The 18,530-nt window shown below is 43.0% G+C and overlaps 1 protein-coding gene across 1 annotated transcript in view; it reads right to left on the minus strand.

The window, feature by feature from the left end:
- The window catches only part of LOC146195993 (uncharacterized), a 152,666-nt gene that overhangs the window by 107,895 nt on the left and 26,241 nt on the right, over positions 1-18,530 (minus strand). The window contains exons 5-6 of the mRNA XM_084596896.1: positions 17,118-17,186; positions 6,393-6,616 (exon numbers count right to left, since the gene is read on the minus strand). Of these exons, the coding sequence (XP_084453022.1) occupies positions 6,393-6,616; positions 17,118-17,186 (293 nt within the window). The remainder of the gene's footprint in view (positions 1-6,392; positions 6,617-17,117; positions 17,187-18,530) is intronic.

Below are 18,530 nucleotides of genomic sequence, written 5' to 3' on the forward strand. Positions count from 1 at the left end.
GAAGAACTGCCTGGATATTATTCGAAACTCCAGAAAGCTTTTCGTGTCTGGCAACACTTCACAACATAAACAAAGATGGCCCTTCTATACAGGTTCGCTGCGGCATTTTTTCTTGTGGTGCAATGTCTCGAGGTTGTGGTGTTGAATTCTCGGTGCTTTGTCGAAAGCGAGATGATTATGGCATCCAGCTACCTTCGACTAATCAGAACTGGATAACCACAAGTCCGATATATCCACAGTGTGCACACATGCGCGTAGAGACCTCCAGCCGTAGCATGAGTCGCACTAGATCGCTCTTAATATTAAATTACTCTTCGGGTCAGCCAGCGCGTTGAGAGGTCAGTGCATATACATTTATTGATTTTCTGAAAGTGGGTGAAAACGCGCGTGCAGCATGTATTGAGTGCCACAAGCAAGCCGCTTCGATGTTCTGGCCAAACTGACAATGCGCTTCATTTTCGTTGTTTCCTGACGGTTTCAGCGGTGGAAGGCTAGATTTCTCTGCGATTGGGTTTAGTTGCCTTATCTGAGATGAATGAAGTGATGACATGAGGAAAATCGAACTAGGATTTACGCAAGCATGCATTAACGCCGATATTTCCGTAACCACGTTTGTACACCTGCTGTAGGGTTCAAGCCGCGTCGATTACTTTAACCCACGACATCCTCAGCAGGAAGCAGCCTTTATAAGGTTTCTTTTTATCAAATCCAGACTAATGCGTGATACATGCAACTGAAGTAATCTACTCTCTAACGAGGAGAACATGCGCTAAAGAGGTTTTGCGCTCGTACTGAACTACGCCGACTAATCTGCAATAGCGGATAGATTCGCAGTCTGTGTTTGACCAACATTATTTGCATTTTTTGATCATGATGAGCTTGAATAGAGTTGACAACCGAGCAGCATGGAGTGGATAGTTTCAGAACTTTCATTTGAAGGTCCCATACATAGGACGATTTAAAACAAAGTGCCTGAGATGGGATAATGGCGAAGAACTGAAAGTCAAGAAACTAAGGCAAATATAAAGCTGGAAATATGACCAAATGATAGGTAATCTTCTCTGTTTACTGTTGCACATTTATTTTGGCGAGTCTCCATTGTTGATAGTTTGGATCAACGTGTTTTTGTTTACATGTAGCTTTTGCAGCAGACCCCCTACTCTAATGCTCTCTGGCCGTAATGCAGGTACATGAATAAAAGCCGCTCATTTCCCGCTCATGCCATAGAGTTCCTTGCACTAACCAGAGAGAGAGCTGAGGGCGCTGCACTCTTGCCATGATGGGTGCGCTAAGAATCCTGTGCCGGTGCCCTACTTGATGCAAGACAGTCGGTTTTTCTCGGGTGCATGGAGTGGCGTTACTATGATGTTTCTTTTTCATCATCATCATCATCATCATCATCATCATCATCATCTCGAGGTGCGTACATAGACCGCAAAAGCCATAGTAGCGAAGACGCAAAAGCAGACGTTGCCAATAGAAGGTTTAACGTTTTTTTTTGTTTTTTTCTTTCAAAGTGTGCCTATTAAGTGCAAAATATACGTACTTGTGCTGCTAAAAACTAAGCCAATAGGAGAAAGAGTCATCGCTTATAATAGTTAAATTTCACACTGACATGCTGTTCTCTCTTTGCAGTTTATAGTTACTAAATTGAATGTTAGAACATTGTTTGCGATAGAACAATGTTTATCCTTGCACTAGTTTTCGCCGAAAGTCGTAGTTCTGCACTAGGTAACTTTCCGGTCCACGATGGTTTGAGCGCCCATGGTGGCTAAACCGGTCGTCAAGAAACTCCATGTAAGCTCCCATAAATGGTAGCACAGCTTCCCCACTATGTAATAGTAAGAAACTTTATAGCTCATACGGTCCAGTGCAAAGCTGAGCGAGAGACTTCCAGCCGCTGGAGCGCACTAACATACTTGCATTTGCCGCATATATATTAGTAATCGATAGCAACTGTCAAAAATAACGATGTAAAGCAACTGACGATGCTACTGTTAAGTTCTGCGATCAATTACGTCGCCAGTGAGAGCGCGCCTGCAAAAAAAAAAAACAAAGACTACGCGTGACCACAACACGCCCATGCGGATTCGAATGCATAGCGACTAGAATTTAAAAATAGATTAGATAACTGGACGATTGTCCAGAAAGAAGTCATCCTGAGTGAAATTATTCGAAATAATGACCGTAGTCACACTAATTTGGGATAGGGGGCGGATGGGGTGTCGGCTTGTTTCTTTTTATGCATAACGCCCTTTGGGGCGCGTCATCTGTTACTTGAGAAAGGACAAAATATCCCGTGGCAAAACTCCAGCGAGAATGTACCCCAAATGAAATGCAGCAGGTACCAATTTTTCATCGTTGCACGTTCACCCGGCCGACACCGTTTCAATAAGCACGAGTAACAGATACCTATGGCGCATTCCTGCGCCAACGCTATTTCGAATGTTTCTCGTAATGGCGAGCTTTGATCTGGACCTCCAACTAAGGATAAAGTGGTGACCTACTACTTCCTTCAGGAGATATGTTGACTTAGAACGCTTCCAGGTGTTGGTGCAGTTAAAGCACTTTATTTTACAGCGAACGCATCCTATATAAGTACACAACAAATATTTCAAATTTAGGGCGTGTTGTTTCCTTACCATCTGTATAGGCGTCACAGCTGAAATTTCTGCTTCAAGACAGCATAAAAGAGGATAAATGTAGCCTATGCTCAGCAAAGCGGCACCAATATTTAGATCTCTTCTTTTGTAAGGACACGCCCGACTCTTCTAACATTTCAGCCGCCCCGCCGGGGTGGTGCAGTGGTAAGACGCCCGACCACTGTGCCGGAGTTTCCGGGTTCGAACCCGACCACGGCGGCTGCGTCTTGATGGAGGCGAAACGATGAGGCGTCCGAGTGCTGTGCGATGTCAGCGCACGTTAAAGATCCCCAGGCGGCAAATTACTCCGTAGCCCTACACTACGGCTTCCCTTTCTTTCTTTCCACTTTCACTCCCACCTTCCTCCCTTCCCTTACAGCGCGGTTCAGGTGTCCACAGAGTAAGTGTGACAGATACTGCGTCTTTCCCTTCCGGTGAACCAATTCTTATTAATATTATTATTTCAGCCGTCATCTTTTATTCCGTGCTTGTCGGTATATGGGACGAAAGGTATCCCTATTCTCCGAATCGTTCGTTTGCAAAAAAGGAAACGAAAAGGGCGACTCACCATACCGGCATTTATCAAGAAATTTGACCATATTGCCGAACGATGCCTCTGGAATTCCATGATTACCTATGGTATCTTTAGGGGAACCAATATGTTTGGCTACATTTCCTGTGCACAGCGAAGAAATGAGGAAAACAAGTTAGTCACCATAGATATCCCGTGTCATAACTCGCAGTGCCATCCCTTTGGAAGGCGAAGCACATTCACCAGTTAGTGAGATAGATATTGTGCCAACAATGGCTAGCCCACTCCAAAAATAGTTTTATTCCGTGTCTAACGTTTTATACATCTTCAATCCATGCTTGATTCATTCTGTGCAGCATAAGCACTTTTTTTACGTTCACATCTGGCTTCTGGTAGCTCACTTCACCTTTGTGTTAGACTTTATAGCAGCTACGCCTATGATTTCAACTACACCGCATATGAGCCTCGACCGTCTTATGCTTCTCGTGCATACGTTTCAAGAATAATTGCTATAGTTTTCTATTTTGATATTTAGGCTCGCTTGGAAATTAGCGCGAGCCTTATTGTATCCCGTGGTCCTTTTTATTTACACATATTTTACCACTAAGATGAGTTAGAGTACATTTGTTCGCAAACTGCGCACATTGTCTGGCTACGTGTCATGGCCTGTAATTATTTAGTTCCTAAATCGGGTGGTAGTAAGGTGTTCGATTTGTACATTTATATCTTGCTCATTTCATTTTTACTCTCTATTCTTATCCCAAGAATCCACTAAATAATAAGGGCGAGACAATGTTACAAGTGCAGCAATCTCCTAAGAATTTCCTGAGTAGCATACCACAATGTAAATCAAAATCACTTCTCGGCTGCGGTTGTCATCTGCTAGTGGCATGCATGCAATTTGCAATGCTACAGAACTGGCCAGATGGATACACAACTCTTTTGCTGAAGAAGGTATTTGAAACTAATATGCACTAGAATGCATAATACAAACAGGCAACAAGGACATATTGATGGAGTGAGCTCGGCTTGTGTATTCTTTACACCATGCCTGTTGGTGCTGTAGCACAATGCGCTACATTACAAGCATGGACTACACTATTGCGAGCAACCGGCTAGCCCAACTCTCTTCGTTAACTCATTCGTCAAACGCAGTCCACAGTGCACGCAAAGATCTCAACAATTACGGACAGATGAGATTACAGAAAAGTGCAGAGAATCGCTTGACTGCGTCCTCTATTGTCGGCGTTTACTTCGCACTTTTCGCTCACTATGAATTTTCAACTATGGCACGCAATTCTCTCAGTGACATCTGTAGTTTTGGCAAAAAAATGCCAAAGCTAGCCTGGCTGCGCATAATGGCGGGTGCCCTGGGCAGGCAAGCCTTGTGGCAAGATTTCAAGCTGAAAGCCAAAGCAAAACATGTAAAAGCTTTTAAGCTTAGTTTAGATGACGCTTCTTGCAAGATACCGGATTCTGTTCCACACATTCACGTGTTCTGCATCGTGAGTCTGGAGCCATCGTTCCACCTTTGATGTCTTATCTTCGATTTACTACTGATCTTTTTTGCCGCTTCATAAAACCTTAGTCTCGGATACTCCTGCTACGAACATAATTATGCAAATTATTCGATACACCAGCGTTTTACTTTGTATACATCGTAATAAGGTCTTTTTTTAATTACGGATTCACAGAAGTGAACCCTAAATAACAGAATGTAACTCCGGTAAGAATTCCGGCAACCTTTTATTCTTATTCGACGCTTTTTGTTTAACATCTAGATCTGTTTCTTTTCAGTATAGGGGGGCGAGCAAAATGAGACTGGCCCTTGTTCGTTCCGAATAGATTTAATACCGTCGTTGGAAAGGCCAAACAAATCCACACACTTTGATTTAGCCTACTCCACCACAACAGGATCAATTTAGAAGAATCTGTTTCGGCTGCCGGCATTGTGTTAAGATAGCCGATTTTGAAGACAGGCTTTCACCTCAATATGCTTCCTGCATAGCTCGGCCATACGGCCACTTTGCAGACCCGCCGAGATTGGCACGGTCGAGCTGATATCAGACCATTATTGGAGCAATACAAATAGTCCGACACGGGTTACTTCTATTTTACCCACTATAAGTATATCCCCTTTTGTCCAGTACGGACGAAGCACACGGGTTATTCGTGCAGAACGATTTTCATGCTCTTAAAAATAACCTCCCTATTGGCGTGCTTACGATACCCGCCATCATGACGTTAATACAAAATTTGCCCACGCTGGCAGCGATATGGTCCTTTACTAGCAATGCCACGCCCAGTTCTCACCTGGCCATTACACGACTATTGCATTACACCTGCCAACGCTTTCTCGCTGGCGGCCGTACCTGTAATTTGCAAAAACTCGACGACATCCAAATGAATATATGCTATTCCGTGGCCAGATTTATCCAGCAGGGCCACTTAATATCAAGGTTGGTACAACTTTTTGTTTGTAATAAGGTGCCAAATCAGGGTGTTCAGTTCTTTTCAGTTCTTTTTCTGGTGGCGGTGGCTCTGCACCCCCCCCCCCCTCTTTCTGAATATCAAGGAGCCCTGCAGACCTATGTATGGTATTTTATGTGCTAGGTTATGAGGCACTTCAGGGTAATCGAAACAGCCTTCTGCATTTCTCCAACAGCTGTACCTTAGGCGTTAGATTCGGTTTAATTCAGACCATCTTCAGGTGCGCTGATTGCCAAGTTATGTAGAAGTACCGCGGTACTAAAAGAACAATATTAAATGGCCGTATTTGATTGCGAACTGCCCAGCGGATTCACGGTGTTCATGTGCCAAGCTTGCAGACATCTGCTTATCATATTGGACGGCACTTCACGTGGCCGTCCAATATTTCGCCTAGTAAGCCTCAGGAAACCTCCTTATACGAAATACAATATTTAGTTTCTTCTGCGAAAAAGCTTACCCAAACGTTGTGCCGATTGACTAGTTGAAGCTGGATTATGGATGCGAAATGGCATATATTGATAAATGCTTGCAACCTAGAGAAACTGCATTGCTTGAGAATACCGGCATGCAAGTCATTTACTTGTACGTCACAGCCTCCCAATTAACACAGCAGACTTCATGAGACTTAGGGGTAGAGAAACTTGAATCTCTCTCTGATAATACATTCATGATGTGCCAGAGGTAACAGCATAAGTGTACACCGCGCACAAAGACGGAACAGGTAAAACCTTGTTTTCTGGGCGCCCTTCGTTACTGCGGGCACTTGAGGCGAACCAGTACGTACTCTCTATGAGCTCCAGTGCGTACTCGGCAGCATAGTCTTCGGCAGCCGTTTCAGCGGTCTCGTAGATGTAGAGGCTGGATGCCTCTATAGCACGCCCTCCGCACGCCCAATTGGAGAAGTCAACGCAACGGGTCTCACTCCAGTTAATCCATCCAAGCATCCTCAGCGCTAAAAAACACAAGGACCCACATTATCACAATATTGAATACTGTCCCAACAAAATGTCGCCCACAACGAATACAAATGCGCGTTCGCTCGATTCTGGGGAGAATATCATCTAGCGCGATACCTATCAGAGCTCGGCAGTAAACGTAAAGAAAAGGACGGTACGCACAAGGTATATGTATATTATCATCGCAAAGCACAAGAGTAAGTCTTGCGTTCCACGCGCTGATAGAGTGTACATGTTCATTGTGTGAGTTCACAATATATTGCTGCTCCCTTTTGTTTAGCTCTGAACACGACTGTTGCATGTTCTGCTTCATCACCAAAACGTGAGGTAAAGCAAGAATAGAATACAAAAACATTTATTCCCGACAGACGATGTTAGGTACCTCCTGGCACCTTGTGGCTCGCAGGCCTAAGGGGAAGCGAGGTTGGTGTCAATTCATATGCTTGCTGGGAGGTCTTGCATCCTGGCAGCCTCTTCCGCCAGTCGGGTGATTAGAAGCTGGAGCTTTGGGTCCGAGCGACGCAGCAAGGTCTCCCAGGATTCTCTATTATCTACTTTGTGCGCTCCCCAGGGACAGGGCGGAAAACCTCAAATTATTATGATTGAGAGTGAGAGCCCCACTCTCAACACAGTGCCTGCATTTATCATTGCTGGCTTCGGGAATCAAGTGTTTGCCATAACCGGGTGCGGGTACGTGTAGCTCCGCAATCATCTCTAAGCAATCAGCCTGTATGTTATCTAGTTTTGCATCTGTTAGAGGACAGTCTACCTTCCAATATATATTTTTGTGTAACGTCCCAATATATTAGCTTGCATTCACAGCTGTCTCGGTGGTAGAAGTACCCCTTATTGCTCTGTGATCGAGACCTCGAACCAACCCATGGGCCACTTCGTTCCCGGTGACGGCTGCCTGCACCGGCACCCAAAATATCGAAATTTTTCTGTTACTTTTTCTCTGGCCTAGCATTTTAGCCACAGCGGCAAAGATTCTCCCCGTGGTAAAAATTAGGAAGGCAGTTTTGCTGTCGCTTATCAGTAGTTTTGCTCCCGTTCTTACGCCATCCAAAGCTATTCCAACTTCGGTAGCTTCTATGCCCCGTTCGCGCAGGGTGGCTTAAGTTGAAAGACTCAATACAACAGAAAGGAAGGTCTATTCTATCCCAAGTTAGAATAAATGAGGATAGGGGTCCCACGCAAAATGTACAAATAGACAGGGACGCCCGAGAAAATCGGAGAATATCCCCTCCTTACTGTAGCAAAATATCCATCCTGAACAGAACGAAGAGATAACACCGGAAAAAGCGCGCTCAGGACACAGTTACGGAATACTCATTCAATGAAAGGTTGAAGTGTGATCCCAATGACTTTGCAGGCCCATGTAAAACCTAATATGCTTTTCCAACGCATGGCTTAGCAAGGCGTATCCATGTGGGCCCTGTTTAAGCGCGCATGGCCGCAAAAATTAAACACAACTCACCCTCCACTAATAAACAATGGAAACAGCGCCAAAAGTCTATTCGCATGACTTATGCCTGTAACAGGACAATTTTCATGATGTATACAATTTACAAGGTGTTTCAATTCGCCCAAACTGCTCCGGCTGCTATTCTTGGCAATGCGACCAATAAGAAATTTTATGAGGCAGCACTGCTCTAGACTACGCACCAAAACGCTGGTGATGTTTGCTGCCTGAGATGTAGAAGAGGTAATATTAGCTTGGCAATGATACTGCAAGAAAGTGCATAGCTGCCCACTCCCATATATTAGCTGTCCAAGAGAAGAAAGTAGATTGTTGTTCAGACGCGATTTTTCTTTGAACTAAGTATAGGAGCAAATCAAAGCCCGTTTTTTTAAGCGTCTCTGTTCAACCTAAATGATTTATTAGCCATTTGGCAGTAGCACTACCTATCCATAAAGTATTTAGGTGGTGCGCGCCGTCCGAACCTGCTCGCCAGTCTCAAAACGACGGCACTGAAGGCCTCTTACTTCGAAATCACAACAAAATATTTCAACCGTATGCATCCTAAGCATCAGCTTCGCGCTGCAGTCAGCATTGGAAGCCCACGTCTAAAATCAATTATTGAAACAAGGCTCCTTCTAGGATATCAGCTGCTCCCGTGAGTTAATATTCAAACAAGGGTTGCGTTCCCAGTGTGTTACATTTGTTCAAGAGCGCATAGTAGTCAAGCTTGATGCGCCCAGGCGTCATCGGGTCTACATTTTCCGTGAATGGTGAAGTCGACACAGAGAGGCCAGGGGTTATAACAGCCCATGAAGCTATCCAGTATTCGTCTTTTCTTCAGTTTTTCTTTACAGTCCAACTACGGCATTCATTCATACCCTACATTCAGTACACCTTCACGAACGGAATATAAAACAAAATCACTTATTATTCCATAGACATGCAAGCGCCACAAAAATGAAGTCAATTTTTCGCGCTATAAACGGTCCGGTAGAACCAGGATTACGGAACGGTGGTCTGTAATTTCCATCAGGAGATAAATACCCAAATAAGAGAAGAGGAGGTGGACCACAGCTGCCCCTATAAAAGAAGAGCAGAAGGGCTCCGAGGAGAAAACGAACCATGCGACTCTCTCTAGGGTCAGCTGCTGGTAATGGAATGGAATCTATTAATCGCAGGTGAAGGTGAGCAGACCTGCCGGAGCGAGCGGTTGTAATCGAACCAGCAGCATCAATTAAGAAGTTTATACGCGTTGAAGATACTCTCAAGTCTATGAACGCTGCGTGTGGACGTCCAGTTTCCGTAAGCATTTTCTACCACTAAATTTGTCAAAATCTCTAAACATCGCGTAAACACTGCATAAAAAGCAGTCACTTAATTCAGCAGGTATGCAAATGAAAGCAGGAGAGCGAACTGCCAACAAAATCTTCTACTGCATGACTCTTTCTTATTAGCAACGCAGCATACCGAAAATCAGAAAGAATACAGTACGCTACTGATAGGACATTCAATACATGTTAACGCGGACGTCGACGTCGACGACGATGTCCCATCTTCCGCTACCCATCCGCACTGTGCGAGAAGAATGTAGACGATTCTCAACAGGAGCACTGCTCTAAGTTAATAGTAGTCTTTCTGAGGAGCTGCAACAAGCCTTATAAAAAAAGTCAGAACTGTTCTATGTTTTTACACTACGCCTACACTACATCCTTTAATATCGCCGTCCAAACATCTTGTCTGTCGACACATTGCGACCAAGGACCAGTCAACGTCTTAAAAGGCTTGCTTGGTTTGGTTTGCTCTGATTTGTGCGGTTCAACTTTTCGAAGTGACTCAGGCTATGAAAGATGTCGTAGTGGTCAGCTCCGGAAATTTCGACCAACTGGGCTCTTTAAGGTGTTCTAACATCGCACAACACACAGGCGCCTTGCTTTTCACTCCATCGAAAAGCGGGCAGCAAGGCCGGATTCAATCCCACACCCTTGGGTAAAGAAGTCACCGGGGCGGGGACACATTTGCTTGCGTGAAGCAGTACTAGTGAGTTTAGGGGTTTTCTTTGAGCGGAATATTCTACATGCCAGACTTCATGATTGCGTTCATGTCGATAATGTGGAATCCACGTGGAGCATATAAACTCCATGATGTCCCAAAACACGGCATCTTGTTTCTGGTTTGTAATATGAGATGCGACAAAATGTAGCTTGAAAAATTGCATAGAAGGGAATTTTTTCATCCACATTACTTTTTCTCCTCTTTTATTGGAAGGTTTCTAAAGTCCATCTGGCAGCGCCTATAAATATGTGCTTTGAGAACGGCTGAGTACATTCGCTCATTTCGGCGCTACTGAGTTTCTTAGTCATTTATGGGTGCAATTTAGCACAATAAATATTCAAACCCTATGCTAAACTGGTCTTCACGTTTCACCATCATTGGCGCAACCACGTGTAAATATACACTTTACTGTTGACACATAAAGAAAGGTGCCCACTCTATCCTACAATTACTACCGATATCCTGGCATTCCACTGCGGCTCTATACCATGAAGGGCCTATGCCCAATCGGAAACACAAGGATCTTTGTAAGCTTTTATCTTGCAAAATGATTAGTACCATTGAAGAAAGACGACACGGAACTTTAATGCGAAGTCTGCGAGGACAGCTGCAACAGTGACAAGATTACGCTCAAGGCGAAAGAACTGATGCGGCAGCCATGGGGACGCGCGACACGAAAACAATGAACTGTAAACCTGGAAATACGCTTTCGGTGGCCGTATGGTTACTGCATGATTGCCACGAGAAATCACTGCTCAATTGATCACGGCACTATGGCTGAACAAGTTACTATCACAAGTGACTCTCTTGGCTAGGATGCACGAAGTCGTACTTGCCAAAACCCGATACTGTGTTCTTAGCATCGGTAACGAGACAGTGGACAAACTCCGTTTCAATGTCTGGTCCCTTCTAAATCATATCAAACAGCCGTCGGCAGCGATCCATAAGAGAATGGAACCTAATAGATAATACACAGCACTAGCAGAGTATTAACCAATTGGCAAGCATCTTCTTACTCCCAAATAGAATAAGACGAGTAAAATTATTTTCAATTGGTCATTCAGGCTATAACTGGCTCTCTCTAAACGTCTCACAACGCAGTCTAAAATAGCGTACACTTCTAGAGGTAAACAAATATTGCCATGAAGTAAGGCTTCCTTGAAAAGGACAAGAAAAAGTTCCTATAAAATCTGGATTTCACCCGCTCGTTATGCGTACAAAAACAACAATCATCCACTGCACCACAAGAACTAACGGACCGACAGCTGTAACGGACCGACAGACCGAGAGTCCTTAGTCTAGGTTAGAATTTGTTAGCCTGATTACTAAGCGACATGAAACACTGGGGTTCTTTTCCCTGAACCATGGCACCAATAGTGCGTAGGTGTTTACCCTTTCCACACGTCCATGACTCACTCGCCTGTCTAAGTAACGAAATTTTCCTCTCGTTAGCTGCGCTTAACTTTGTGTAATAACTCACTGAGGTCATATAAAAAAATGCTTAAAACAGGCGTCACTAACGAAACACTTACTACACCCAATTCGATGTTTTTAACGAGCAGCGATTGCCTTTCTTCGTACTGATATTGCTTACGTCCATTCTTCATTTCAACCAGTATTCAAACTCGCATCAACTTTCTGGCAAACAGAGATTGGTTACTGCTAATAAGTCTGAGTTCATTTGTAGCTGATAATTTTACACTTAAATTACAAACTAAAACGGTATTGTGCGAATTTTTGCCTGGAAGAAAAAAAATGGACCATAAGAGATGTAATAAATAAAGAGATGTAAAGCGCATTTTTTTTTTCATATAATATGTAGCCTCACAATGGCAATACATATATCCAGAATCAGCTCTTGTCATGCAAAAACGCGCCCAAAAACGCGCGTAACTCTGATTTGTTGTGACCACAGGACTAACTTCAAAAGCCAAAATTTTCTACGCGTAGGAGAATTACGCCATTGATATAAATATGTCGAAAAAGTATCTAGGAACATTACCTTATCTTACAAACTATCTTACAAAACGTGTGCTGGTTTAATCAATACTGCCAGCACAAACGAAAAGCAACTTGAAAGCAAATTGTTTCGCCAATCACAGACGCAGATCATTCCTGATATTGTGAACGCAGCAGTATCCTCAATGTGACCCCTCAGTTTTACCGAATCATTAAGTGTCCCGAAATCTGGATCTGTAAGCCGACCGTCACGGTTTAACCCGCTCTGGAAGAAACAAATCCTATATACTTTAAATTTGCCCAGACCGCACCGTTCACCAAATACATAACATATCCGAATACGTATATCTAGCGACGTCTCTAGGCACGACAAGGATGGTCGCAATTTTTTATGTGGCGAAATGCAGGCAATCCTTTACGCACCTTAGCTGAAGCCATCTATAAAATTGCAATAAATAGCACGGATTTACAATAAATAGCAGTAAGAAAACTAAACATGTACACTAGCGACAGACTATGGCACTAAATACAAGCCGCTGCTTAACAGCTGCATCAATAAATTTGCGGAATTTATTCGAATGTATATCCAGTCCCTACTCTTCTACATACTTAGTGGTACTACATCAAATGATAAGTACGGATCTACTTTTATTGCTGACGTAACACAGTTTATTATATGAGCAGTCTTAAGCAGTAATTGTCCTTTCCTTTGTATTGCTGAGAAAGGTCACATTTTGGAATATGCCTTAATGATTTATTTTGAAAACTTCCCCTGGACTGGAATACAGTTAAGCATTTATGGATAGGAAATGAGAGACCGTTTAGCTCGATTTATTCTGGCTGATGGGCCTTTATCGTGCTTTGCATTCCTGAATGGCAGATTACATTGTTGCTATGGCCCATTGACTGTGTAGAATAAATTTAGCGAAAACATCACTTTTCTGAATATTACAGAAAATTGAAGCAGAAGCTTCTGAGTAGTTAGCAAGAGAGCGGTCGTTGCAGGTTTCATGCGAGTTTTAAATGCGGCGACTGAATTTCTGCTAATATTTTAGCTGTGCCTACTACACCTCGTGAAACGCCCAACGTCGAATTCAAGAAATAGAGATGAGAAAAAGCAGCGATAGCCGATTGTATGCTCTAACGAATGGCAACGACAGTTGTGGCCTCCTTTTCGTATGAAAGTGCTTCGAATCGAACTACAGAAAGTGGATTGGGCTAGTGTTTCTGCTATAATATTCTTGAATAGGATTATTAATGTAACACTTTGACTTCTTCAGAAAGAAACAGCTTGTGTGCGGCCTCGCTATACCCGCGATTTCCGCATAGTTTCCAGATATGCGAGCGTGCGAGTCAACAACCCATACCACGTGCTTATCGAAGAGAAATCATAAATTTGCCAGATAATTACACTAATAGCTTTTTTTTCCTTTATTCAGAACACAATGTATCTTCTTCCTCTGATTTAATATGCGAACCGCAATTTAGGTTTCGGGTGCCACAAAATCACCATGCTTCCGATTATTCGGTGAACTGCACTGAAGCAAAGTTTCATTGCTTCTTGCTACAATGGCTTTTCTTCGGGTGAAATAGGCGGCCATGTATACTACTTTGCCGCGCGAGGTGACCTAGAAATTGCATCCTCGTACGCGCAACCAGCTGCGTTGCTGACCACGATGAATAAGCGCTGTAGACTAGATGATACTCTGACCGTTGGCACAGCTGTGGATATGCTTTCTTGAAAGTTCGCAGTTGGCTATGCAGGGATTTTCTCCAAGCTTTGTACCAAGATATTTCTTCAGCGTTTATGAACTGGTACTTTAAATTCTGCTTGAGATACATCTGCGCAGCGCTTGCTTGCTGATTCTACAATTATTATGTACGCGATATGTACGCTGTATTATGTGCGCTGGCATTATGTACGCGATAGAGCTGGATAATTACCTGAGAAGATAAATAAAGTTTTCTGTAAATTGTGCTGTTTTGTATTTCAAAAATATGTCTTGCTAAATTTAAGGACACCAATAGGAAAAGCGAAGCTAGTTTACCAATTTGGAATTCAGCAGCGTTCAGAATATTGAATATCTAAAATGCGCATTTGAAGGCCCGTCCAGCAGCTTGTTTCCGCATTGCATAATTAGAGAGACGTCTTTATGCCTAGTATTGTCAGAAAGCTCATAACTTAATCACCCTTGCGAAATACACAAACGGCGGCTGTATATATGCGAAAAAATGCAATTAACATTATTTTCACTGATGTTCAGTGCCAAATAACTGACTAAGCAAGCTTTCAAGTGCTTTTTTAACGCTGAATATTTCCAACCACACTGCCGAATAAAAGCATTTAAAAACAAGGTCACTTTCGGCCCTGACTAGCTAAACATCGCAAATGACTCTAAAATCAAGATTTATAAGTTGATCTAATCATTTTAGAGTTTCAAAGTCGCCATTCTTGTCATGTACATGATCTCCGCGTTTCTATAAAGCCCACCTGCGCACGATTCATGCACGCACATACATCTCGCTGCTTTCAAAATTCAAGTTTGTAAATGGCAAAAACAAATACTTTGCATATTGGCCGTTGTTCTCTCGGGAAATTATTCCCGTTCGTGCTGCCAAGAGTACTGAAGCACTGTGACAATTTCTTGCGCTTATCTTTTATCAATAAAGACATCTTAGTCGGAATCTTCCACTGTTTCGCCATAATGCGCCATAATATCTCGAGAAATCAGTTTGATCAATGGTTCTTTCCTGCGATACTGCTCTGTATAAATAAACTATAAAGTGATGGTTCAACGCACAGCCGTTATGCCTCTCCGTCTAGGCGGTCTTTCCTAATTTATTTTTATACCTAAATCCATCACCTCGCCTGGAAAATTGCCACTGACGACATAGATAAATCTGTTAAACGTACTGCAGTAGGTTTCACATATCGTTTATAAATCGTTAATGACGCTCTAAGATAAATCACTTTTCACCCCGGGGTTTTATCTTGCGATGCTGAGCCATGCGGAAAGTCCTTACTTCACCGCAATGTCAATGTATCTCCACTTCGGTGGCTGTTTGAACTATTTCGTCATTTTTACACTACAGTGTACCAATTCACCTAGAAAATTGTCTTGCCTGTGCTGCAGGTCTATATATAATGCTAAAGGTCTCACAAAAATAACCGGAGGCACTTAAGCGGTGCCTCTAACGATGTGACGAGATAAAGTAGGCTACCAGCCCACTTGTAATAAATACCCGCTTTAACCAAGCCGTATGAACGTGCCTGCGTGACTTAAGAGTAACGTGAATGCAAGGGTCCTGGTAAGCAGATTCTGATATCAACCTCCCATGTGAAAGTAGAGCCCGGGGTTGCAGCGCCTACAAATCGTAATGTCTGGCACCCCTACTCCCAGTTAGTGCTCGGTCATGTCAGCTACCAGCGCCGTGCGCGTGGCTTTTCGCTCACAACACATATGCCAGCCATTGGATTTCGACCAAAAATGGCCGAAATCCAATGATATGCGCGTGAATGAAAAGAAGACAAAAGCCGTAATATTTCGCCCGAAAAACAAGCCGGTTTCTACTCACAGTTACGTTCTATATAATTCTCGACCCTAAGAAATAGTTAATCATTTTAAATGCCTTGCAGTTATATTTTCTTCAACCATGTCATGGGAACACCATGTAAATCACGTTGTCAAACAACTGGCTAGAGTAGTGGGCATGATTGGTTGCAGACGGCACATTCTTCCGACGTCACTCAAACTAGCTCTTTATAACGCACTTTTTTATTCTCACGTAAATTATTGTCATCTTGTATGGGGAACAGCAACACATTCTTGTCTTCACAAAATACACATGTTGCAGAAAAGGGTCCTTCGCTACGCCTTCAATGTTAGCTATGGGTCACCCAGCAAAGGTCTCTTTCTTGCAGCTGGTGTGGTCCAAATCCATGAATTATATCGATACCGGTTGAGCATTTCTTACAAAAAAAAAATAAAAAATGGTACAAACCATATTCGACGATTGGAAAACTTGCAAGAGAAAACCACAAATTACCCTTTCAGACAACCTGAACAATGGATGGTGCCAACAGCACGCCTAAACTCCGGACAAGAACGTTTGCAATTCACACTCCCTTCCCTTCTGAACGCTTATACATCTGCACATTTTGACTTATTCACTTGTACTCATAAGGTATTGCGTAGGATGTATATAGAAGGTAGCTCCGAACAATTGTCATCCTCACTTGTGCCAAAATAAGTCTTTGCTTCTGTATCTTATATTTTATGTATGAGAATGTGATATGTAATAACAATCTTTTTATCCCTGTGTTTACTAAGTACGCTTGAAGTGCTCTTGCGATGTATAGCATTACATTTTTGTTCTTTTGTTTCGTTTATACGACACCAGAAGCTGAGTCGTTGTTTGTCTTCTGCTGTTGCCTGTAAAATGGGGGCTGCGGCTTTGTCAAGCTGCATTTTTACAGCTTTTTCTGCAGCTCCTCTGTCCATGTATCTTTGAGGCAGAAATAAAATTTATTTATTTATATGCCAACATTATTGCCTTCGTTGTTGTGATAAGGCTATTTGCTTTCATCAGATTAGTGCTGGTCAAACCACACGTGAACTGATATAGAATACCTCCGTACTTTGTAATTTTCTATGACTAGAAAAGATAACACGAACGCTCTTAACGCCCTCAAAAGTGTAAATATCTCTACTAGATGCGGTCATAGCAGACATTGCGATTTGATCTATAGAAATCATCACCCAAGGTTAAAACTTTACTATTAGGAAACCGATAGAGTTCATGATGTTTGAGCGCTTAAGAGCTTTAAAGGTTTCCTCCAATCAGTGTCTGCTCCCTTGAAGAGTGTCTGATTTTGAAAATAAGATTTATTGAAAATAAATCAAATGAATTGTGCCGCTTTGTGGCAACCATGAAATGCCAGTCTCGAGTTTTATCAGAATTAACTTTTCACGTCTACATCGTTGACCCTGACAATGGTTTTCCTGTAGGATTAGAAAACTCACCGAATTGGCGGTTCGGTGGGTCATCATAGAATTCTGTTTTCCAGAATGGTGCTCGAGCCACAATGTTTCCTGCAAACCGGAAATGTATTGAAATATGTTGTGGCTGGACAGACAAGTCTACAGTGCCAAAAAAACTGACCGCTAACATTGTAGCTGTATTCCAATACACGAAAGGAAAGCCTTCCTCAAAGAAGTAATAAAATATATTGGCAAGTGTGCGTAGTTCAACTGAGGCACGGTTCTATTGATTATGAAAGCTTTATGCAGTGATACAAACATTTTGCGAGAAATGCAGAATCTGCACTAGAGACACCAATATACTTGAGCGTTGCTACTACACACGGTATATCGCGCGCCCTTGTAGAGATTTGGAACTCGAAATTATGATAGCAGCAGCCTCATTGACAACATTGTGTGCAACTTAAGCTGTTCATTTTCTCGTTTTGTTCAGAGGAAAGGATATGCGCAGTATCTGTCACACGTTTTGGGGGGACATAACTGCAGCGTAAAGGAAGAGAGGAAGGTGGGAGTGAGAGTGGGGAGAGAGAAAAAAGAGTTGTAGTGGAGGGCTAGAGCGTAATTGTTGTTGCGACTGAAGGAAGAACGAAAAGAAAATGCACGGACGTGCTACTGGCTCTGTAGCTGAGCCTCCTCTGCTGCCTCGTACGAACAAAAGAGAGAAAGTAAAGAAGAAAGAAAAAGATGAGGGAGAGAAAAACGAACGGTCGCAACAGCCACCGTCCACCGCCGAAACAGCAGAGGGTGCAATGACGGCAATGACAGATACAAATGCGGTGGCAGGCTAGCCCCCGCCGCAAGCGGCAGTGGTCTACCTGTTCCAGCCCCGTAGGGCCGAGAGCAGCCACCCCTCCCCTTCCCCGAAACGCAGAGAGCTCTAAAAAAACACGTTTACTAGTGACAGCGACACACAAAACTGCGTTATATAAGCATGTTTCTTTTCATAGAAGGGTGGCCGGTGCATAGTAAAAACAAAGCTGAGTACGATTCGCATTATGAGCATACGTTTCGTGACTGTCATTCGCATAAACCACACTCCTTCAATAGAGTTCCTGAGAAAATATCTAAACTTTTGTTTTTCTCTCAATGGTCTGTTTCGTGACATTTAGCGACGTGTTTTTACTCCACCGTGATGTGCTCGGTAACGAATGGCAACAAGGCGTGGATGACAGCAGCAAGTCCGGATTAGCAATGGCTCTCAATTCACGAGAAAGGTTTAGTGTTTAATTTTTTAATAATAATAATATTAATTGGTTAACAGGAAAGGAATGGAACAAACAATTTGTTGGGATTTGACTCTTGTTACCGCTAGTTGAATTGCGATAGATACTGCGGAAGCTTCTTTTGCCTGCTACCTTACTCCCCTATCACGACCCATCAGTGTAAGGTGCTACG

This window comes from Amblyomma maculatum, chromosome 3 (genome assembly GCF_055883805.1).
Source record: "Amblyomma maculatum isolate TAMU_Amacu chromosome 3, ASM5588380v1, whole genome shotgun sequence".
NCBI classification, from domain to species: Eukaryota; Metazoa; Arthropoda; class Arachnida; order Ixodida; family Ixodidae; genus Amblyomma; species Amblyomma maculatum.